The sequence below is a fragment of the Propithecus coquereli genome, unplaced genomic scaffold (assembly GCF_000956105.1).
Source record: "Propithecus coquereli isolate 6110/MARCELLA unplaced genomic scaffold, Pcoq_1.0 Scaffold6, whole genome shotgun sequence".
In the NCBI taxonomy this organism is placed as follows: Eukaryota; Metazoa; Chordata; class Mammalia; order Primates; family Indriidae; genus Propithecus; species Propithecus coquereli.
In genome coordinates this window covers 10,287,866-10,312,004 of record NW_012151951.1, presented here as the reverse complement: position 1 = coordinate 10,312,004, position 24,139 = coordinate 10,287,866, and the positions used below count along the sequence as shown (strand labels likewise).

At 37.1% G+C, this 24,139-nt stretch overlaps 1 protein-coding gene across 1 annotated transcript in view; it reads left to right on the top strand.

The window, feature by feature from the left end:
- ARHGAP20 (Rho GTPase activating protein 20) overlaps positions 1-24,139 on the top strand; it is a 125,801-nt gene that overhangs the window by 62,989 nt on the left and 38,673 nt on the right. The window contains exons 4-9 of the mRNA XM_012659133.1: positions 1,394-1,543; positions 7,903-7,944; positions 8,830-8,914; positions 11,766-11,843; positions 13,845-13,911; positions 16,146-16,334. Coding sequence (XP_012514587.1) covers positions 1,394-1,543; positions 7,903-7,944; positions 8,830-8,914; positions 11,766-11,843; positions 13,845-13,911; positions 16,146-16,334 — 611 coding nt within the window. The remainder of the gene's footprint in view (positions 1-1,393; positions 1,544-7,902; positions 7,945-8,829; positions 8,915-11,765; positions 11,844-13,844; positions 13,912-16,145; positions 16,335-24,139) is intronic.

Genomic DNA, 24,139 nt, shown 5'->3' with positions numbered 1-24,139 from the left:
TTCTCTGTATCGTTCCAATTTTAGTATATGTGCTGCCGAAATGAGCACAAATTTAGCCAGTTTTTTAAGAAATTGATTACATGATCATTCTCATAGCAAACATTTAGATATATTCACAGATCCTTCTTAATATGAAAGAACTTAATTTTTTCCAAAATAAATAGCAACGAAAAAGAAATAGTCTCCTGCGATAACAAACCTATGTCTTTTCTGTGAGTTCTTACCTTAGGATAAAGAATTGGGTCGTACCCTGGATCAATTAATTTGTTGAAATAATCTGAGACCAGCTTAGTCTTTATACTTGGCCATAGGGGAAAGGGGAGACCTTCAGTTCCATATTGTGTCAGCTCATCTTTAGCCTTCATTTGGAAATTGCTTTCAGTCCTTGAATTGGGCCTACAGAAGTAAGCGCAGGTGAGATAAATAATTGACCAGCTGCCACATATTTATTTGGTCAAACTAAGGGAATTTTAGTAAGTGCAATGATAGAGAGGGTGTTAAATTCTTCCTTTTATTGGCTACAGTATTATATTTGCTCCATTTTGTGCTGGATGTTGACAGTGTTTGCTGAAAACTAGGATGTACCCAAATTTCCCTGGGCATTCTTTTTATCTATTTAAGTCTCAGGTCCATCTGAGCATCAAATCTGTCAATTAGGTCAAAAGATATAATGGTTTCCATATTAGGGGTCTAAGGGGGATTAGGTAGAAATTGTGAAAAAGCAGTTTCATTGCTGACTTATAAGTAGATCACCTTCTGAGTCCCCAGATATAAACGTTAATTGTGTCAACCCTATTCTCTTTTAGGTTCTATTTTAGGTTATAGTTCTTCAGTTTTAGCCAGATTATATGGAAAAATGGTTGAACAAAATCTTAAGAAAGGAAATTTAAAATAATTTATGCCTCAAAAGACTAGGAAAATCTTACAACCACTCAGTTGAAAATGCATTATAAATGCCTATAATTAATTCCAGGTTTTTTCAGTGCATCTTAAAATGAAAATTTTATAAACATTTTAATAAATCATGAATATTTTGTGTGTTCAGCTACTCAAATCTTTTTGGAAATAAGTTATAAATAATAAATGAATTAGTTTTTTGTAACAGCAGTAAAGCTAAAGTTAGGTTTTGGATCCAAATGCAATTCTCAATATATAGAAAAATTAAGTGGCCAGTTTATGGCTACTTGCTGCCATACATGCAGGCATGAGGAATAAATGTTTCACCAAATATTTTAAAGGCATTCTTAGGCCAAGGCAGCCAACTGTGTTACAATTTACTGTGCTAGGCACTGAAGATAAAAGCAGTGAATAAGACATTTATTATAAGTACAGAATCTCCCATAAAATTTAGGAAACAAAATAACAAGAAGTCCTTTTGGTTTTATCTTTCTAGGTATAATAATAACTTTAAGATTAAAAACAAAATTAAATTAACTGATATGTGGATAGCAAGCTGTGTGGATGAAGTGGGAGAAGGCAACACCAATACTATGAAATCCTTTGTCTTGGGCTGGCCCACTCTCAACTTTGTGGCCACTTTCAGGTAAGAATCACAGCTTGTCCTGTGTTTACCTAGATTAGCTACTATTGTAATTTCTGGGATGAGAGAAAAAAATTAAGCAAATTTTGTTCCCCAAATTGTTAGAAGGAAAATATTTTATTCTGATTGTTTATGACATCAGTAACTCATCTTTTGACACATACACCAAACCAAGATACTTTTGTGACTTATGTTTCCCCCAAAGAGCTTCTGATTAAAATATATGAAAAATAATGGTACTCTTGGAGTCATTTTCCTTGGTTTGACCAATGATTTTTAAAAGGGGCTCTACTGAAACAACTGGGGGGATAGGAACTTCCAGGAATATGGAAGGGGAATAGACTGGTCAGATCTTTAGCACTCCCTTTCCAACATCTCTTTTCTAATATCTAGGTATTTGTTTTACATATTGAGCTTTCGAGTCTTATCAGTCTTTTTGAACCACTGAAATGACCTTCACTGAAGCAAATTTTGTAAAATAGTCCAATTAAGTTCGAATAACTAGTTTATACTCCAAAATTTTCTAACAAAGTAGGTTTTCATTATACCAATAAAATTAATGTCATGAAATACTGGGTTACCTGAATTGTGTATCAGGTTTTGATTTAGTATCTATAGAGATGTACAATCAACAGAAAACTTAAGATTTTAAGAAGTAAAAATTGGTTTCCCAAGACTTACTCCTAGGTGGGGATGGGGTTGGAGAATGTATAAATAAAGAATTTTTGTCCTCTTATCCTGAACATGCTTAATTGGCACTTTTCAGTTCAGGGAGAGCATACCAAAACTCATACCTGTGCTTTTGAACAACTGTGTTCCAACTCCGGTATTTGTTTTACCCTTAAAGAGTTAGTGTCCATTACATGAACATGATGCTTTTTATTCTGTTCTCTTCCCACCACCACCAAACTCCTCAGGCATCATCCTAAGGCCAGATAACTAAAATTTTCCAAGCTGTTCAATCTTCTCTATTAAAAGACAGGTGTGTCATTAAACTCTACTATACACTATTAGCCTATCACAAGATTTTAAGAACTTATTTGGAAGTAACATGTGTTTGTAGCTTTCTCTGCATATCTTCTTTTCCATGACAGATTTCTGGAGATACTGTCATTTCCTATTGCTTAATCTCCCTGGAGTTACAGGTAAAGGGAAGCAATTTCAAGTGAGGAGCGTGACTATATTATGTTTTTAATCAAAGAATTTCCATGAAACTTCTTTATAAGAAGAGGAGGAAATGTGGAAACAAGTTTTATATATTGTATTGCTCAAACTATGGTTCTTTAACCAAGTAATCAAGGTTAATATCACCAGTGATGTGTGTGGATATCATGAATTCCTTGATATAATGTGATGATAAGAGCAATTCACCTCTATGGTCTTTTTCCAGAAAAACCCATAACTCCAGTCTAATCATGAGAAAAACACCCAACTAACACAAATTGAGAGACATTCTACAGGATAACTGACCAGTACTCCTCAAAACTGTCAAAGTCAAGAAACAAAAACAGGGAAAGACTGAGAAACTGTCATAGATCAATTACTAAGGAGACATGATAATTAAATATAATGCAGTATTCTGGATTGGTTTCTAGAAAAGAAAAAGGACATTAATGGGAAAACCAGTGAAATCTGAATAAAGTCAAGAGTTTAGTTAATAGTAATATACCAGTATTGCTTTCTTAGTTTTAACAAGTGGAGCATTATAATGTAAGAGGGTAATATTGGAGGAAACTTAAACTGGGTGACAAGTATACAGGGACTCTCTGTATTATCTTTGTAACTTTTATGGAAATCTACAATTATTTAAAACTTAATTTTATTTTTTAAAAAAGTAAAGTGTTGAGTTCTGCCTCTGGTATGTCAGAGTAGGGTCTTAACAGACTGACCACCCTACAAATAACAACTGTAAACTCCAAAAATTACCTGAGGGTTCTAGAGAATGAACAAAAGTTGGCAGATTTTGGAGAAGAATTAAAACTTGGAAGAAGTCACTAGCAGTGGGTGAGTTTCCTGATTTTAAGGCTTCCACCTGAGGACCTGAGGGCACGAGGCAGTCACATCATGATGCAGGGCAACTAAAACTGACAAAAATCTTCCTGGGCTGAAGAACCAGGGTATAGAGTCTGGGTCAACCACAGATATTGCAGCATGAAGGGGGAAATCTCATAAATGAACGTGTCAGAGAAGGGAAACTACAAATTCTGTATATAGACACTGCCCAAGTCTCTGATCACTGAACCCCCACATGCCGAGGATAGACTTGCAGGTTGAAGCTAAGACTACAAGAATTGTACTGACCTGTTGTCTACCACAGGTGAAATAGAGTTTGTAGCTTGAGCTAATCAAGTTAGTTGCTTACTAAAACAAAAACATCAACACTGTTTTGCAAATATAGCAGAATACAGAGTCTCTAAAACAAAACATTTGTAATGTCCAGAATGTAATCTAAAATTCTTGACACACGAAGAACAAGGAAAGAGAAAAGATAATCAATAGCAGCCTATCCTGAGATGACCTATATGTTAAATTATTAGAAAAGAACTTTAAAGCAGTTTTCATAAATATGCATGGTAGATAAAATGAAAATCCAATTGAACTTAATGAAAAGATAGGAAATAGCAGCAGAGAAATAGAAAATATTTTATTATGGCCAAATAGAAATTCTAGAACTGAAAACTACAAAATTTAAATAAAAAATATTGGCCTTCCCTGTAGAATGGAAGTTGAAAGAGTAGTCAGTGAATTTGAAGATACAACAATACAAATTGTCTAATCTAAGAACAGAGAAAACACAAATTTTTTTAAATTAAAAATGCATCAGGGACTGGTGGGAAAATGTCAAAAAGTATAATATACACGTAATTGGAATTCCAGGAAAAGGAGGGAGGGAATGGGGCAGAAGAAATATTTGAAAAAATAATATATAAAAACCTCTCAAATTTGGTAAAAGGTATAAATGTACAGATTGAAATAAGCTCAGTGGACCTCAGACAGGATGAGATGAAGAAAACAATACCTGGTCATGTTATAGACAACTACTGTAAATCAAAGAGAAGAGAAAAATCTTGAAAGCAGACAGAGAAAAGCAATGCATTACAAGTAGGAGAATGACAATTTGAATTATTTTGGACTCTTCATTAGAAATTGTGAAGGTCAGGAGACAGTGGAACAACATCTTTAAAGTGTTGTTAAGTAACAACTTTCAACCTAGAATACGATAACCAGCAAAAGTATTCTTAAAAAATGAAGGTGAAATAGAATTTAAAAAGAAAAAAAACTATAAGAATTTATTGCCTACAGACCTGTTCTGCAAAAATAAAATGCTAACAGAAGTTTTTCAGGCCAAAGTGAAATGGTATCAGAGGGAAGCTCAGATCTTTAGGAAGGGATGAAGACCATCAGAAATGGTGTGTAGTCTCAGTAAATGTTAGGGAAATCTAGTTTAAAATGCCATCAGGCTAGCAGCTCAAGAAGCGATCTCTCCTACCCAGTTACTATAATAAATATTAAAAAACAAAAAAGTAAGAACTAACAGCTTTGAAATCTGACAACAGCCAGAATTAAAGAACTCCCAATTGAGTCAAATTGGGGAAAGAGCAAACGATCAATGTGAACTTTACATGCTTTACTTTGGGAAAGAGGATAGTCATATCTTTAAAAAAAAATCCAAAAGGAATTTAACATCTCTGTCACTATATGTACTCTGATTCACAAACCTAGGATTTACATCTACCAGAAAAATAAGTGCTACACCTTGATTTTACAGATAACTGTATGATATAAAGGGAACATTGTTCGAAATACACAAGAAGCACTTAAATCTGACAATGATCCATCTACAAGGATAATCAGAAGAATAATATTTTAACTTATGTACCTATTGTGAATCTTAAACTGTAAACTCAGGTATACCTGTTTATTTAGAGATCAAATTAAAACTCCCCGTAAACCTCCATTTTCCCAGGCTGGTAGGAAATCAGATTTTCTTCTTTACTGGAACCTCTGTTTTCTTCAGGTAGAATCAATACAGGAGACTTCTGAGATGCCTCCAAAACACACGAAAGTCTTCTGACCTTCAGTGTACTGTGGTTGCTACTGACATCATCTTTTTCTATGTCCAGAGTTGTCTCTATACATCCAGAGATGTTTTGCTTCCTTGCTACATGCAGGGTGCAGGTATCTTTGCTGATTTAAAAATGGTGCCTGGGACCCAGGCTCTCTAGTTTCTCCATAAAACCATTTCCTCTGGGTTGTTTCCTTAGAACACCTTAACTGAATGACATGGTTCCCAGCTCACTCTCAAGGATGACAGAGCTCTATGTCCTCCATAATATGAGAGAATCTTCTAATCTGCCATGCCCTTTTTCTTTCTTTAAGATACACTGTCTTCTCCTCTCCTATTAGTTTTGTCTTTTTTGATGGGCTTAGGTGTTTATGAAACTCTGAGATAACCATTGACTTTGGAGCACTTCTAGTTTGAGTAAAAATGCCTAAGATTAAGAACTACTAAAGAAATAGAGTCCTGGATTCTAGTGTAGAGTAGGGGGAAGGGTAAATATACGAGAAGATTACACAAATCAATCTCTGTATATTCACCTGACACACTTCATAATTTGTTTATTTTTTGAAGTAATGGATACTATATATTCCAACAACGGAATACCGTATAGCAATGAGAATGAATGATCTAAAACTGCATGCAATAATATGGATAAATTTCACAAACATAATGTTGAATGAAAGAAGCCAGAATCAAAATAGTATTGATTACACTTACATAAAGTACCCCAACAAGCAAAACTATTCTATGCTATTGGAAGTTAGGATAGTGGGAACTGCTGGCCGAAAAGGAACATCAGGGGACCTTGTAAGGTGATTATCTGTTTCATAATCTGGGTGGTGGTTATATAGGTGTATTCAATTTGTAAAAATTCTTCAAGCTGTACACTTAAGCTTTGTGCAGTTTTCTCTATATATCTTATTTGTCAATTAAAAGTTTAAAAATTACTAAGTGTCTTTTTTTTCAGCATATTATGGGGATACAGATGTTTAGGTTATGTATGTTGCCCTTCCCCCACCCCCCAGTCAGAGCTTCAAATGTGTCCATCCCCCGGATGGTGTGCATCGCACTCGTTATGTATTCATATACCCATCCCCTCCCTCCCTCTCCCACCTGCCCGACACCCAATAAATATTATTCTTATATGTGCACTTATGTGTTGATCAGTGAAACCAGTTTGCTGGTGGGAAATACTAAGTGTCTTAAAGGGGTAGTTTTTCTTTAACTGCTTTGAAAAAAGTTAATGGATCTGAAGAAAATGTCTCATCTATTTTCAACATGGATTTTTGCTGAGTAAATCCAAGATTTGACATAAACCTAGAAAACTTGAACCTAGAAAATCTTTTTTAGAAAAGATAGTAAAAAATCACTAAAGATGGAAGTTGCATAGTTAGTGGTAAAAAAGATGTAATATGCTTTCTGATGGCCAATCCTGAGAGATTGCTTATGGAGAAAATTGCTAAGCAACAAAGTTAGAAACAAATTAAAAATATTTATAAAGTGTATCCTTTTGGAATAAGAAAATAACTAGGGTTTCCAATTTCTCTAAATAGATTAGAAATATGGTTTTAAAAGCTTGCGAGTAACAAGACCATATAGGAATAAAGTTAATTTTATTTCTAACTTTAAGAATTAAATGCAGCTGTGATGACAGAAAAATTATATTAATCAATAGTAATTTAGTTATAAATGGATTGACCTCAATCAGGTTACAGTAATTAAGAACAAGTTTTCTATGAACTAATTTACTAAATTATAATTCTGTATGTATTTTTAAAAAAATGTTTATTTTCCTGAGAACAGCCTGGTTTCTAGGCCTAGATATTTTTATCCATATGCCAGATTTCACCTTACTCTCTTTAATCTCCACATTAAGCATATTTTCTATTTGTGTGGCCCTTTAAGCTACAAAAACACTCTGAGTGGGATAATTAACCCAGTTTTACAGATGTGGGAAAACCAGGTGTTGAATTCCAAATCAAGTACTCTTTCCACTATAAGAGCTACCTCTTACTGGTATAATACCACTTGTAAAAAAGCAGTAAAGTAGAAAAGAGGGTCTATCTTAGACCCAGCCAAGAAAATTTAATAAAACTGTACTTCACTGTGTGATTTTTCCAAAAGGGCATTTTCATCACAGGATTCTCCAGAACACAATTATGCTGAGGTTGCATCTTATGTGTCAACTACTTTAGTAACAACAGGCTATTTATATTTATTTTCTTCTGCATTGACAGTCTTAAATATGTTAACATAAATACTTTATGTGATTTTTCTCTTCCATTTTCTTTGACTGCAGTTCTCCAGAACAAAAGGACAAATGGCTCTCTCTCCTTCAAAGGTATTTTTTTCAGTATATATTTTTAATCTTTAACCTTCAATAAACGAGTTAAAACCTTTTCTGCAGAGATGTGCCCCAAAGTATTCCCCTTCTCCTTAGTAGAAATTATTCATTTGTCCTGAAAATAAGCTGCTGTTTATATTACTCACTAGCTACTACTTGCTTTACTTTATAGGAAGGAGAACACTGGGGTCTACTTAGATCATTTTAGACAGAAATTAGTCAATAATACCTTCCATCTCTTTCCATTGTCTCCAGGCTACCAATTGGAGCTAACAGTTTCCTTAAAGTATGTATTAAGTTTCCATAAATGCAGGGTTTTCTCCTGAGCACCTCAAAAATCAATTATTAACCCCATTATTGAGCATATAGACTAAAATGATAAACTTAGGCTCATTTATTAGACCCATGGTCCTTCCCTCCTTCTGCCCCTCTCCACCTCCCCAAGCAATGGGATAACCAAGATTTACACTCTATTGGAGAGCTAGATGAAAAGTAAAACATCACTGCTTTGGTTTGGCCTTGTAAAGTATTGTATATGCTCCTGTTCTTATCAGTGAGGTGCTGGACCTGTCCAGAGATGGCAGGGAAGTTTTAAGGATAAAACATTACCCAGGGGCGCCTTAATCTGATTGTGCTTCTCAAACCTCACTGAACATGGAGGCCTCATTCTTTTTTGTGCCCACGCCTAATGTCCTGAAAAAATTTATTTATTCTCTTCCAACCCATAATGTAATCTGACTTTGCTGAGTCTTTTCATCTGTCTTTAAAAATAGCATATAAGTATACTGAAAATATTAGTAAAATAGATTGATTTTTAAAATAAGCCATCAGCAAATTCCATCTGACTCAGTGTTGTTTTGGGTTGTTGTTGCATTTGATTAGATACATCAATCTAGAGAAAGAGAAGGACTACCCGAAGAGCATTCCCCTCAAAATCTTCGCCAAGGACATTGGGAATTGTGTCTATGTAAGTGTTTGTAAGCCAGAAAATTAAATTCCAAGTCCCTGCATAAAGCAGAATAGCATGGATAAAAAGAGAGACAGGCAGACAGATATACTGTGTATGTGCTATGGAAGGTAGGCATTTAGAGATAACATAGGGGGAAAATTCGTTTTCCAAGATATCTCTGTGTCTTTGTATATATGAAAAGTAAGCCCTAGAGAAAATGAAGCAAGAGAAATTCATATTAACTACAGTATTTAACATTTGTGCTTGTAAAGAACACTGCTTGTCAGATGTCTCTTTCCTCCTTCTGCCATGAATGTTTTCTCTGAATCTTTGCAATAGCAGGTACAGAGACTTGTAGTAAATCTGCTTCCACAAAGAGGTATTTCCTATTATTATTAAGCAATTTTTTCCAACTTGTCACTTCTTAAGTAGAGAGTGGTTTTGAAAAGTTTATTCTTTAAGTTTTTATGGATTGAATCCCTCAGGTTAATAAGTGGATGATCTGGGAAAGGTGACATTTTTAAGGGATCAGCACTTTTCTGCCTCACAGTGTTTATCACTTCGGTCAAATAAATGTTAAGTCTTTAACCCCAGTTATTATGCATAATTTGATGACTGATACAAGAGCTAAGATATTAACAATAATGAATAAGATGGAAACTTAAGACTATTTTTATGATACTATGGACTGTCATACTTCACAGCAGCTCTAGATCACACAAAATAGTTTTATTTATTTGTGGAAAAATATGTAGTGCAAAATAGTTACGTTTTGGCCAAAAGCAAAAGTAATGCAAATGTTCCGACCTACTCCTGAATGCCAGATATCACTGCTGGAGGAAAATACTCAAATTTTTATGGTATGAAACTACAGAGATGTCCTTCCTATAGCAAAGTAGGAAAAAAAAAAAACACTGTTGTTTCTGCCTGCTTTGATTCAGTTGTGGCAGTTGATTACATTCAGGATTTTCATGGAAAACCCCTTGAGTTTTTTAACATTTTCTTTTCAGTGTATGGAAAAGTGTGCGTTTGAGAAAGGACTGATGCCCCACTCTCATTTTGGAAAAGACAAAAGATGTGGTCAGGTCGGGTGCTCTTTTTATTGCTAGTACCCTGGATGAGTCAAGGATGATGTGACATACTCTGTCCTTTGCTCTCTGAAGTATATTTCATGGCAAGAGTCTCTTTTAGGGAGCCCTACTTCCAGAGTTATTCCCCAAATAGGAATGCATGTATGGGAAGTATTATGTTAGTCCTTTAGTTACACACAACCTGTCAGTAAATTCTGTTAATATAGAACAAAATAGCCACATTTTCAGTTTTGTCTGTTTTGTTATTTATTAGCCAAAGAGCTTTATCTGCTGAAATTCATTTGCTTTGTCTACCAGAAAAGCATGCAGGAAAAAGATACTTTCTATAATTACTATTTTGAACGTATGGGCCTAGTACTAAGAAAAACCATTATCTTAGAAACCAGATCATTGCAAGGATAGATTCTTCACTTTACAAAAGACTTCATGAGAGAGTTTCTTTAAATTAAATGGAAACATTCTTAGACTTAAAAAATAGAAACCTTTATTGAAATTATGTTTTAAGTTAAAGCCCAGTATGTAACATACCTATGACACTCCGGTAGAAGACAGACATTGGGTTGGGTGCTCTAAAACCTGCCTGTTGGGCTCTGAGACAATTTTGCATAATCCTTGGGGATATAAGGAGTACAATTTAAAATCAATGCATTTAAAATATTTTTTAAAAAATTAAAATTCATTTAACAAAGCACTTTTAGAGGGAATTTGTCATGTCAAGTAATTGGCTCATAGGGAAGAAATACTACTGAAGAATAAGTGATGGATTATTAGTGCATTTCACTTACCTTTATTTTTATGTTTTTTAAATATCATTATATTTCCTTTTATGCTTCTTATTTGTGCCTTTTAAGCCTTCTCTGTCTGGGACATAGCCTTAATAACTGATTTCTTATAATTATCATATATAAAACTTATACATATAGCAAAAATACTTATTTGATAACATAGCATTGTTTTATATTTAAATAATATCTTTTGGAATTCAGTGAGCTCTACGGATATCTCAGAATCTTGCTAACTCCTTTTTGGTTTTTTGAAAATTGTCATTTTAAGGAGCAATTCTTACTGTAGTTTAACACGGAGCTATTATAGATACTCTGTTCAATGGCAGAGTTGGTAATAAAATTAAGCTTTCTAAAATTTTCAATTCTTCTAGACTCATTGGTTTTAAATCCTTGAAAGATTTCAACAATGAAAATTAGTAGCCGCAGTGTCTGACACATAGAAAGTGCTCAACAAATAGTTGTTTTTAAAAATTCTAAGCTTTAAATGTTTTTTGTAACCAGTTATTATTCTGATTTTATCTGAACTGACTTTATACCATGCAAAGAAATAAAACCCTATACTGTGAAAACAGTACTCAGGAAAAAATAGAGATTCAGCTCTCTCCCTTCTTCTGTTACCGATTACATTGTGGAATACAATTATGGAAATAAGCCAGGGGACCAGCCTCACTGACTTTTTTTTTTTTTTTTGTATTGGGAGCTGGATCCCTGTATTGTCTCTGAAATATAGTCAGTCTTTTTTTTACTCGCCTAAGCTGCTATATTTTGTGGACCATGCATTTTTTATTTTAAGAGAAATAAATGTTTTATTAAAAGGCATAATATATAAGGGAATAAATGTAAATTGTAATCATGTTCTACTTAAGTCTCATGATTTACTCTTTCCACAAGAAATCAAGATTTGTCTTCGGATAATCATTTGACAATGATTTATTCACCTGTTTTAAAATTATTTATTTATAGCTGTATTTCTTATTTCTTTTTTTCCTACAGTCTAAAACTATAACAGTAAAGAATTCAGATACAGCGAATGAAGTTATCAACATGTTATTTTCAATGCTAGGGATAACTGTAAGTTACTCTGCTAGATAATCTTAATTAAAAACAGACTTTGATACTTTAAATGTATGTAAATATTATCCCTTTCATAAGACAGCTGATTATTAGAGATACCAGTCATATCTGGTTCCCCAAAATGTAGAAGTTAAGGACAATAAACCTTTAATATCAGCTTAATATATGGGTGCTATTCTTCTACTCTTATTTTAAAACCTGTATGAACTGAAAAGCATAATGGGATTGGACTATAATTTTAGTATTCACACCACACTCTTCCATGTTTTGCTTTTAACTTCTGTCCCTTTCTGTTTTCTGTGACAGACGTTAGTTTTTGAAATTTTAGTAGTGGAGAATATTAGAATGTTTGAGGATGAGATAAAGGAAAGAGAACTGGAAGGTTCTTCTCATTGCTTCCCTACCAGTTATATAAACACTATACAATGAGTACTTTTATTAAAGGGAGTGAATTTCAAAAAGATGGAAACTAAGGGAAGCACTTTAAAAACATTATTCCTTGAATGAGATTCTCTATAAATATTAAAGTAAGTATACTGTTACTATTATGTGTCATGATACATATTTAAAACATGCCATAATATTATTCATTGTATTTACATTTGCTTATACACAGTACCATAGTAAGCCCTTAAGAACTCAGGGCAACCAAAATTTGGGATAAGAAAGCTGATTAATTAAATTTAGTAATACATTTAAAATGTAATTAAATTTATATGTACTGAATGAAGAAGGCATCTATGCATTGATTTCTAACCTGTATGAATATATTTTGGAAGAGAGTGGATAGTTTCAGGGCTAGGAAGGGAGATTAATGACATGATTCATTTTCGTATCTATGGTTTTCCTTTGGATAAAATGATCAATCTCAAACCAAAAAAAAATTCTATTAATTTGATTAGGAATTGAGGCTGTTTGGTTATACCTGTTCTAAGGGATTATTCCGATGTTTTCAGATACTACATAAAAATAAAAGATTTTTATTAGATTACTCTTCCTATTTATGACAAAAATTTTGGCTAGGGGATGGGGCAGGGAGGAAGTGACAAGCTGAGTGTTTGAGAGGGGGAAAAAGAGCTGGTTTGTATGGTGTCCTTCATAGCCAGTACCCTCCATTATAAGGACAGGGCCATGATTTCTAATCAAAAGTTAAAGGCAAGGATATGAAATATTGCCAGCAGATTTATCTGTTCAAGTTTCATTTAAAGCATTTTCGTTTTATCCCTCCTAGAGGATTTAGCAAAATCCATATAATTTAGTGTTATTTCTTTCAAGTGGGATTTATAGTGTTACTGGGTTATAATTCTGCTAGTGAACAATTTTATTGTTTTCTGTGACTGGGCCTATTCTCTAGATAGAATCTTATCCTTTCAGTCCCCAGGACTGGACTTACCCAAACTAAAGCCAGTGCAAACTGTGCCAACTACCTATGTCCTCAAAACCTCTTGGTCATTCTTCTCCTATTCAGAAGACCTAATAATCAGCCTTTGACATTTTATTTTTATTCATAGACACAGCAGTATTTGTGGCTTTCTGGATAACAAGGTTTCTTTGCAGGGGCATGTTGGAGGTTAAGTCCAATATTCTCTGACAAGTCCAGAGATACAGCAGAAGTCAGGACTCTAAAGAAGAGATTAGCCTTTTAGAACCAAGAAGTTTGTTCTTCTTTTGTAAAAGGGCCTAGCTATGATTTCACGTTCCATGGGCTGCCTATATAGTGAGGGCCTGATTCCATTGCAGTTCGTGGATCCCCAGCCATCACTGGAGGGAAAAAGGCAGGATTCCCGAGTCCTCTGTTGCGGAATGGGGAAAGGGAGATTTGTTGTAGCAATCAGCACTTCCATCCTCAATAACCATAACCACTCTCGTGAATCTGAATAGCATTTATTGTCTCCAGGTTTTTTCTTTTGCAAAGCATAAAAATTTCAAAAAATGTGTCCTCATTCAGGTACCAAATGTGAAAGATGTATTGCGACTTTTAATTCTTTTATCTCCAAGGGCTCTGAGAGAGATTACCAGTTATGGGTCAATTCTGGCAAGGAAGACGCACCATACCCACTCATTGGTAAGTTTTTGTGAAAATCGAAGATAGCATTGATTGTGTTTTTATTATAATTCTAAATGTCTCAGAGAATTGGTTGTATGGTCCGAAGCTTAACTACTGTTAAATAATCTCACATGATATTCATCTAATAAGTATATATTAAGCATTTACTATGTGCTGGGCAAATAATGTCTCCTCATTCAAGCAGTTAATGGTATAGTTAAGAGGAGAAATGTAAATTTTCCTCTCTGCTTTTTCACTTTATACTTATCTTGCCAAATTTTTTTAAATTTTTCTGTAAGAAAGCAATATATATTGATATTCCTTTTTCTCCATACATTTATTTTTCACATTCAGTTCTTGAATTTCCTGTCCCTTTTCCTAACTATATGCTGCCTCTATGGAAGACAATCTATAATCCCAGTCATGCATGTTAATCCACCATGAGTATGTAACACCTGCTTTATGCCCAGAACTTTCTTAGGTATCATAAAGAAAATGAGATTAACTCGTTTAATCCATCTGCTATTTCTCTAGCCTAATTTTCCAGCATGTGTTTTGAGGAATTAGTGGTAAATAGGTTACACCTCACTTTATTGAAATCATTTAGCTAATTTCTTGATCAGTGTTTTATTCAGTGTGGTTAACAGAAATAGAACAATTAAAATAAGGGACAGTATCTGTAGCAAATCTTGATATGACAATGATGATGATGACAATTTCTGTTAACAATTTTAAAATGCTTACCACCTGCCAGACATTGTACAGACCATATTATATGCATTGTCTCATGTAACCCTTTCATTTATCTATGAAGTCAATACTGTGTAATTTAGAGTGTTCCAAGTGATCTGAGTAATCTAAAACCAAACTTCTACAAAATGTATATTTTCAGACTTAGAATATAGAAAGTGATCATGCACAGAACTGAGAACAAAATTAACAGGATTTCAGGTTTTTAATGTTGTCATTTTTGTAAAAGTGAATGAGTAACAAAGTTGTCATTAAAAATTAAATATTTAAAATAATTGTTTTAATATAGTATATTAATTTAATTAAAACTAGGTAGATGGTAATTTTTTGGCTTAAAACAGCTCCAGGCTTCATATTACCTCTTATTAAAAAACAATAGGACATGATTGTTCCATGATTTTGCAGCAGTTATTAATTGTATATTTTAATTTTAATGTGCCTTGCAAACCTCAATTGTAGATTACCAGCTAGCTATTTTGATAAACTGATTTTTTTATTGCTGTTATAGAAGCCTTATTTTGCCCTAACCCCTGGAAGTTGTATTAATTCATATTAATGGAACATCGACATTGTAGGCCTATGCCAGGTGGGAAGGAAGAGTGAGAGTTCACTGAATTACATTCAGTGGTAAGTCACAAATAGAAGGGAACTTATTCTCTATAGTTAAAAAATCTATAGCACAATGGTATTTGAGGATTACACTAAGAGGATGCAATTATTTAGAGTACTAAAGAGCAAAATCGCATTGCAGTCAGGTGTCCAGGGGTTAGTTTTTCTAGTTTGTAAATTTCTTTTTGTATCTATTTTCTGTGTTTCTGATCCCCTGCTTCCTTCTGATTACTGCCTATGAACACGAACCTCAAAGGGCAGCAGTAGGAGGGAAGCATAAATCAAACTAGTCCCAATGCTCTTGAGTAACTCTAATTATATAACTAATAAAAAGTAATGAAATGTCTTTATCACACAGACATCATGTGGTAGATAGTGATGCTTGACATATTCCTGTTATTTAAATAATGTTAGCTACTAACATTTACTTATTTGGTCTGTATAATACTTATGTTATAGGTAGAGTAAATATTTTAAGTCATAGATTTGAGGCTGAATGCGGACAAAGATTTGAGGACAAAGATTTGCTGAAGATTTATAGATCTAGTGTATGTCAAAGGAGATACTAAAATACCTTTAAATATTGTCAGATGCAAACATACAAAGAGGCAACATTATGCAATTCACAAACTGATCTGTGCATTTATTCTAAACAAGATAGTCCTTAAAGGTTTTTCTTTTCTTATCCTCCCCACCCCCTCTTAAAACTGCTTTAAAGGACCACTTGCATTATGCAGGGGTCTCCAACTGTAAGAATGTACATAATCATTCAGTCAACAAAAGGATTCTTTATACCAAAAATCCCAGGAGTAAATTGCAGTATGTTCTGTTTGTAGCACACAAGGTCTCAGTACCAGTCAATCTGAAGTCTACATTTAGGTTTTTCTCTGTAGGCCATGAATATCCCTATGGAATTAAAATGAGCCATCTTCGAGACACTGCACTCTTGACACCAGGATCAAAGGACTCAACCACCCCTTTCAATTTCCAAGAGCCCTTCCTCATGGAAGAGCTGCCCCGAGAGATGCAGTGCCAGTTTATCCTGAAGCCCAGCCGCCTGGCTGCAGCCCAGCAACTGAGTGGTGAGTCTCTTCTCCTTCTTCATAGAGTCATCTTTCAGCAAAAGTTTTCATTTCTGAACACAAATTTAGCACAAAAGCAAAGACCCAGTCTTCTATCCAGATGAGTTTTATTTTTTTATTTTTTATTTTTTTGGAATTTGCTAAGTGTTTTGAAAGGAAAGATGGACTTTTAGAAAAAGTTTTATAAATCAGCAATAAGCATGACTGACTTATAACCGACAGCTAGTAGCAATATAGTCTGTCCCTTCTTTCTACACCATTCTGTCCCCTTTAACCTTATGCCTTCTGCAGAGTCAAAGGCACCAGGCAATTCTGCAGGTGCTTCAATACCTCCTTTGTACTGCAACACATGCCAACTGTGTGTTCCCCCCAAATGGTCAGATTATAAAAGGAGGCTGTCAGTGATGGGTGTCAGAAGACTGTGATGCCCTACCTGGATCTTGGTACTGAAAAGTATGTGAAGATTAAGATGATTTCTACAGAAGTCTCTCCTTAGCCTGCTAATCTGAATTTCCTATGAACATAGCTATCTCTTACTCACCCCATAATAAAGACTCTAGAATGCTAGAAAAATGTTCAACATAAGAGCATCACAATTTACGCTAACTTAAATTTAAGATTTAAGCTTTCAGTCTGAAAGTAAGATTGTGTAAGAAACAGAAAAATAGATACCAAAAAGTATGAGTGGGATAGCAGAAAATTGATGCTGAATTTCTGCAGCTGTCTTTGTCAGTTTGAACCAAGTGGGCTCTCCAGTGAACAATGGCATTACCTTTTGAAAATGAGCAAACTCATGGAGCCCAAGGAGTAATACGTTTAAAGGGATGGCACGGACCTTGAGAGATCACTGAGGCCGCCTTCCTGCCACATGACAGATTATTGGCATCAACTGAATGCCAGGTGAAATTCTGAAATTCTTCATCTCTGTGTTATCCAATTGATGAAACAATGAAAAAATGCTCACACTATTTTTAACCCCATTGTAAAATAACCCTACTTTAAGAAAACATTGTATAGCTAGGCAAACTTAGAGAAAACAGACAAATCAACACTCCTTGTAAAGGTTTTTTTATTTTATTTTATTTCAGACTATTACAGGGGTACAAACACTTTGGTTATATAAATTGCCTTTGCACCACCTGAAAATCATGCCCATCCCCCAGACAGTGTGCACCACGTCTGATAGGTGTGGATTTACCCATCCATCCCCTCCTCACCTCTCCCACCTGCCCAACACTGTGAATGTTACTTCCCATATGTGCATGTTAGTGTTAATCAGTTAGTACCAATTTAATGGTGAGTACATGTGGTGTTTGTTTTTTCATTCTTGTAATACTTCACTTAGAAAAATAGGCTCCAGCTCCATCCAGGATAATACAATAGGTAGTTCGTAATTTTTTATGGCTGAATAGTACTCCATGGTGTATATATACCACATTTTATTAATCCACTCATGTATTGATGGGCACTTGGGTTGTTTCCACATCTTTGCAATTGTGAATTGTGCTGCTATAAACATTCGAGTGCAGATGTCATTTTTATAGAATGTCTTTTTTTCCTTTGGGTAGATACCCAGTAGTGGGATTGCTGGATCAAATGGTAGTTCTACTTTTAGTTCTTTGAGGTGTCTGCATACTACTTTCGATAGAAGTGGTACTATTTTGCAGTCCCAGCAGCAGTGTATGAGTGTTCCTGTCTCTCTTCATCCACGCCAACATTTGTTGTTTTGGGATTTTTTGTTAAAAGCCATGCTCACTGGAGTTAAGTGATAGCTCATTGTGGTTTTGATTTGCATTTCCCTGATGATTAGAGATGTTGAGCATTTTTCATGTTTCTTATCCACTAGTTTATCTTCTTTTGGAAAGTTTCTGTTCGTGTCCTTTGCCCACTCTTTAATGGGGTCATTTGATTTTTTTTCTTGCTGATTTTCCTGAGTTCTATATAGATTCTAGTTATCAGCCCTTTATCAGATGTGTAGCATGCATACATTTTTTCCCCATTCTGTAAGTTGGCTGTTTGCTCTAGTGATAGTTTCTTTGACTGTACAGAGCTTTTTAATTTGAACAGGTCCCATTTATTTATTTTTGTAGTTGCGATTGCTTTTGGGGGGTCTTCATAAATTCTTTGCCTACGCCGATGTCTATAAGAGTTTTTCCAACATTTACGTCTAGAATTCTTATGGTTTCATGCAGATTCAATGCAATCCCTATTAAAATACCAACATCAGGAGGATGGTAAAATGGTGGATTAGCAGTGACCTCCTTGCTCTCTGTTCCCAGAGTAGGAGGTGAAGAACGCGGACAGCTACACGCAAGTAAATCGCTCTCCCATAGGATCAGCTTTGTGAATCTGCAGAGAAGCAGCGAGGGACAAGCTGCACTGCGGAAAAAAAGGTGAACCGGAGAATCGACCACAAAGTCCGGGGAGCGTGGGACGGCCGTGCCCGTCGGCCTGCTGGCCGGGGCAGGGTGATCTGACCCACAGGAGGATGACTCCTCCCTCACCGACCTCCACACCCTCGCAGGCAGGGACGTTCCTGATGTCAGTGCGAAGTGGTGGCACAGGCCGACAGGCTGTGGGGAGTAGAGACAGGAGCGGGAAACATTTTGAACTCTCTGGTGTGCGGTGCTAGGTCTGCTTTGCCAGGGAGCGGGGAGGGACTTCTCTGAGCGGTCACTTCCCTGTTCGGACACTTCCCGATTGTACAGGAGAAAGTTTGGAGACAGGCTTCACGCCTCAGGACTCCGCCAGGACCAGATAGGCGGAGGTGAACACCATAAAGGAGGCTCTGCCCTCGGAAACCACCACCGTAGCCGCCTCCAGCGCCGACTCTCAGGAGAGGGGCAGCCACCATTCTGGGAGTCCATAGCCTAAAATTACCAGGGCCCATTGCCCAGGCAACGGCCGGAGTCAGCACCCCTGCCTCTGCTTGGCAGAGCCGGCCCCACCCTCCGAGGAGGAGAGTAAGGAGAGAAGCCACTTTCTCTCCCAACCCTGCAGACAGTCTTCCCGGAGCCGGCGGCTCAAGCTCCACCTTTGAAAAATCGGAAAAGGTAGAGAGATTGCCATCTTAGCTGAGCTGCTTGGTGGTCTCCGCGACCGGTTCCACCCTGCCGCCGGCGGTACGCACCAAAAGGACGGAAAACAGGAGGAGGCTATTTGTTGAGCTGTGAACCGGAGCGACCACCCTCACTCCCAGGCGACTGGCTTCCTGCCCACAACGCTTCGGTGGCTCAAGCTCCGCCTTTGAAAAGTCAGAAAAGGGAGAGAGATCGCTTTCTTGGCTGAGCTGCAAGGCGGTCTCCGGCGGCCCATTCCACCCTGCCGCCGGCCCTTCGCGCCAAAAAGACGGAGAACAGAAGGAGGCTATTGTTGACCCGGAGCGACCACCCTCACTCCCAGGCGACTCGGCACCCCCCCCCCCAACGCCTCATGCCAAAGGGACTGACTCTGCCCCTGGATGGAGCTGTAAAAGGGGGTTGCCCCTTTTTTTTTTGTTTCTCTTTTTCTGTTATTCCTTTTTTCATTATTACTATTTTTTTATTTTTTTTCCTCTGAAACCCACGAGCACTGCTGCTACTTTGTTCCATCTCCGCAGCTGGGCTATTCTGCACCAAAGAGACAGCTGGCACCCCTAAGAGTGTGAAGTAACCAAAGAGGCTGCTTTTCAAGCTGTGACACGCGGTCACCTCTCTGGTAAGACTTGGTAGCTGGTGCTGCCTGACATATGGACAGACTCCACAATGGTTAGGGCCCAGCAGTAAAGGAGGCTGTTTTCCCAGCTGGGACCCACGGCTGCCTCGTTGTGAATTGATAGCCGGCTCCTTATGCCAAAAAAACTGTCTCCCACATTTGCAAGTGAGGAGGGGCAAGGGAAGCTGCTTTCTGGGCTGAGACCTGCAGAGGTTGCGGACAGCCCTTGACTGTGATCAGGCCACTGGTATTTCGTACCAAAGGGACTGACCCCACATCTGCTGGGGAGAAGTAGCAGGACAGGCTGCTTTCTGGTCTGGGTCCCTCAGTGGCTTTGGACAGGGCTTCTCCAGCAGACCTTGAAGTGTGCACTTCCTATCAACTAGACAAACCCCACCCTTGAAGGAGTGGAATAACGAGGGTAGCCACTTCCTGATCTGAGCGCTTGGTAGTCCCAGGAAGTACCTTTCCCCCAGTCTGGTGAGTTATCTGGCAGGGCAGGGCAAAACCCACCCTTGGAGGAGGGGAGAAACGAGAGTAGACACTGTCCAGGCTGGATTTTGTGACAGTCCTAGCCAACGCCCCTCCCACAGCCCTCCAGGACAGTCTCAGCCCTTGAAGGAAGGGAGAAAGAAAAAGAGTCGCTCTCCCCATAGGACTAGCTTGAACCTGTGTGACCTTGGATCTAAGCAAAAGGGGGCAGTTTGTTGGCTTGGTACAGCTGATTGGATTTGATCATCTGATAAGACCATAACACAATGGCTTGCTCTTGCTGCCCAGGCCGTTGTCATCTTAGGGGCTTGTGGTGTTGGAAGGAAACTCTTGACCAGAGTCCTTAGCAATTGCACCAATTGTCACATCCATCAGGAGCTGCTCCACAAGAGGGGCAAAAGAGCCCAGGATAACATATTAGCAGCTTTTTCCGAGCTGCTGATCAAGCAACCTCTGAAGTATACTCTTAGGCTTGCTGTTTCCTGTTGCTCTTCTCACTCCTTCTAAAGTAGTAATAGGGCTCAAGTAACCCTTGGGAGTGGCGAGACATCCCCCAAAGACTGAGGCACCTGTATGTTCCATTTGGGGATTTACAGCTCAATACGAAAGCATTGGAATACCTTGATAACCGACTCCTCCATGCAAAATACAAACAACAAAAAAGAGAGTAACTTCATAGCTCAACACAGTACCTTCCATCTCAAACAAGTGGTCGATAGCGGAGTCACAAACACAAAGTGATCCAACTCCTGGGTTTCTAAGCAAGGGAAACTAACTCACTAATCTCCGTAAGCAGAAGGTGAAGATAACAGGCCAGAGATAACCCGACAGACTAAAACTCCACCAAGACAATACAGGACCAGGGCACATCTCCTCAGCTCTGCCAAGGAACGCCTTTCTGGAGTCCCAAAATTAAATCCATTAACCAATCCCAGCACTACCAGTCCTTGACAGAGTAGCCTGATGAAAAAGAATCAGTGAAAGAACATAGGAAACGTGAAAGATCAGAGAGAAAAATCACCTCCAAAAGAAAATACTTGATCTCCATCAATTGATACCAACGTACATAATACGATTAAACTGACAGAGGAAGAATTCTGATTATGGATTATAAGGAAACTCAATGGAATTGAAGAGAAAATAGAATCTCAACATAAAGAAATCATGAGAACAATCCAGGAAATGAATGAAAAATTCTCCAAAGAAATCAAAATACTATGGAAAAACCAAACAGAAATCCTGTCAAAGAAGAAGGAATTCAAGGAACTTCAAAACACAGTGGAAAGCCTCAAGAATAGAATGCATCATGCAGAGGAAAGAATCTCAGTGCTTGAAGATAATGTCTACATGCTGAACAAAGCAGATGAAGAAAAAGAACTCAGAAATAAGAGACAAGACCAAAACTTATAAGAATTGTGGGATTATGTAAAAAAACCGAATCTTAGGATCAGAGGTCTTCCAGAGGGAGAAGAAGAAGATGCACAAGGGCTGGAAAACTTATTTCATGGAATACTGGAGGAAAACATGCCAGGCCTGGTCAGAAATCTTGATATCCAAATACAAGAAGCACACAGAACTCCTGAGAGACTCAATATGAAAAAGCAATCACCGCGTCATGTAGTTATTAGGCTGACCAAAGTAAACATGAAAGAAGCAATTCTCCAAGCAGTGAGACGAAAGCAACAAATGAATTACAAAGGAAAGCCTATCAGACTAACTGCTGATTTCTCAACTGAAACCTTACAAGCCAGGAGGGATTGGGTCCCTATCCTTAAGCTACTAAAACAGAATAATGCCCAACCTAGAATTCTTTACCCAGCAAAATTAAGTTTCATCTATCAGGGAGTAATAAAGTCTTTCCCAGACAAGGAATCACTCATGGAATTTTCAAAGACCAGCCCTAAAGGAAGTACTCAGACCTGCATTACACACTGAACTGCGCAATAGACACTCTTCAAAGTAAAAGCATTCAAGAGTCAAAGCCTAGAAAGTGGTTTTCATGATGGCACAGGGAGCAAAACAAAACAACAGGATTTCACCCATCATTATGAATGGAAATATGAATGGAAATCTACCTCAAATCTCAATCCTCTAAATAAATGTGAATGGCTTGAACTGTCCTCTGAAGAGACACAGACTGGCAGAGTGGATAAAAATCCACAAGCCTAGTATCTGCTGTCTACGGGAAACGCATCTAACCCACAGTGATGCCTTCACACTAAAGGTCAAGGGATGGAAAACTATCATCCAGGAAAATGGAAGTCAAAAGAAAGCAGGGGTAGCTATACTATTTTCAGATAACATCAGCTTTAAAATAGCAAAAGTAAAAAGGACAAAGATGGCCACTACATAATGGTGAAAGGAAAGATCCAACAAGAAGAGTTAACAATTCTTAACATTTATGCACCTAATGTAGGAGCACCCAATTACATAAAGCAAACCTTGTCTGATCTAAATAGCTTGATAAACAATAATGCCATGGTATCAGGGGGCTTCAACACTCCGCTGAATGAACTAGAGGGATCTTCCAAACAGAAAATAAGCAAAGAAATAATGGGCTTAAACAGAACTCTTGAACAAAAGGGTCTGACACATCTCTAAAGAAAATTCCATCCAAATAAAGCCGAATTTACATTCTTCTCATCAGCCCATGGAACTTTCTCCAAAATTGATCCCATACTAGGCCACAAATCAGACCTCAACAAATTCAGAAGAATAGAAATGATATCGTGTACTTTCTCAGACCATGGTGGTATAAAATTAGAGTTCAATTCCAACAGAAATGCTCACCACCTCATAAAGTCATGGGAATTAAACAACCTATTGTTGACTAACTCTTGGGTCAAGGAGGAAATTCAGAGGGAAATCAATAACTTCTTAGAACTAAATGACAATGGAGAAACAACCTATCAAAACCTGTGGGATACAGCAAAAGCATTCCTGAGAGGAAAACTAGTAGCAATAAATGCTCACATCCAAAAAACAGAAAGTTCAAAAATTGACAGCCTAATAAATAAACTCAAGGAATTGGAAAAGGAAGAGCAAACCAATTCCAATCCTAGTAGAAGAAAAGAAATAACTAAGATCAAAGCAGAACTAAACAAAATTGAGAACAAGAGACTTATACGGAAGATCAACAAAACCAAAAGCTGGTTTTCTAAAAGATAAACAAAATTGACAGCCCTCTTGCTAGATTGACTAGCATCCAAAGGGAAAGGTCTCTAATAAACTCAATCAAAAATGAAAAAGGAGACGTCACAACAGACACCATGGAAATACAAAATCTTTTTGGCTACTATAAAAATCTATATGCTCCAAAACTACATAATGAGGAGGAAATGGACAAATTCCTGGAAACATACAATCTCCCCAAGTTCACTCAGGAGGTAACAGAATATCTGAATAGACCAATCTCAAGCTCTGAAATTGGAGCAGTAATTAAAAACCTCCCAAAACGTAAAAGCCCCGGACCAGATGGCTACACTCTAGAGTTTTACCAAACATTCAAAGATGAACTCACACCTATACTCCAGAAATTATTCCAGAATATTGAGAAAGATGGCATCCTTCCTAACTCATTCTACGAAGCCAATATCACCTTGATACCAAAGCCAGGAAAG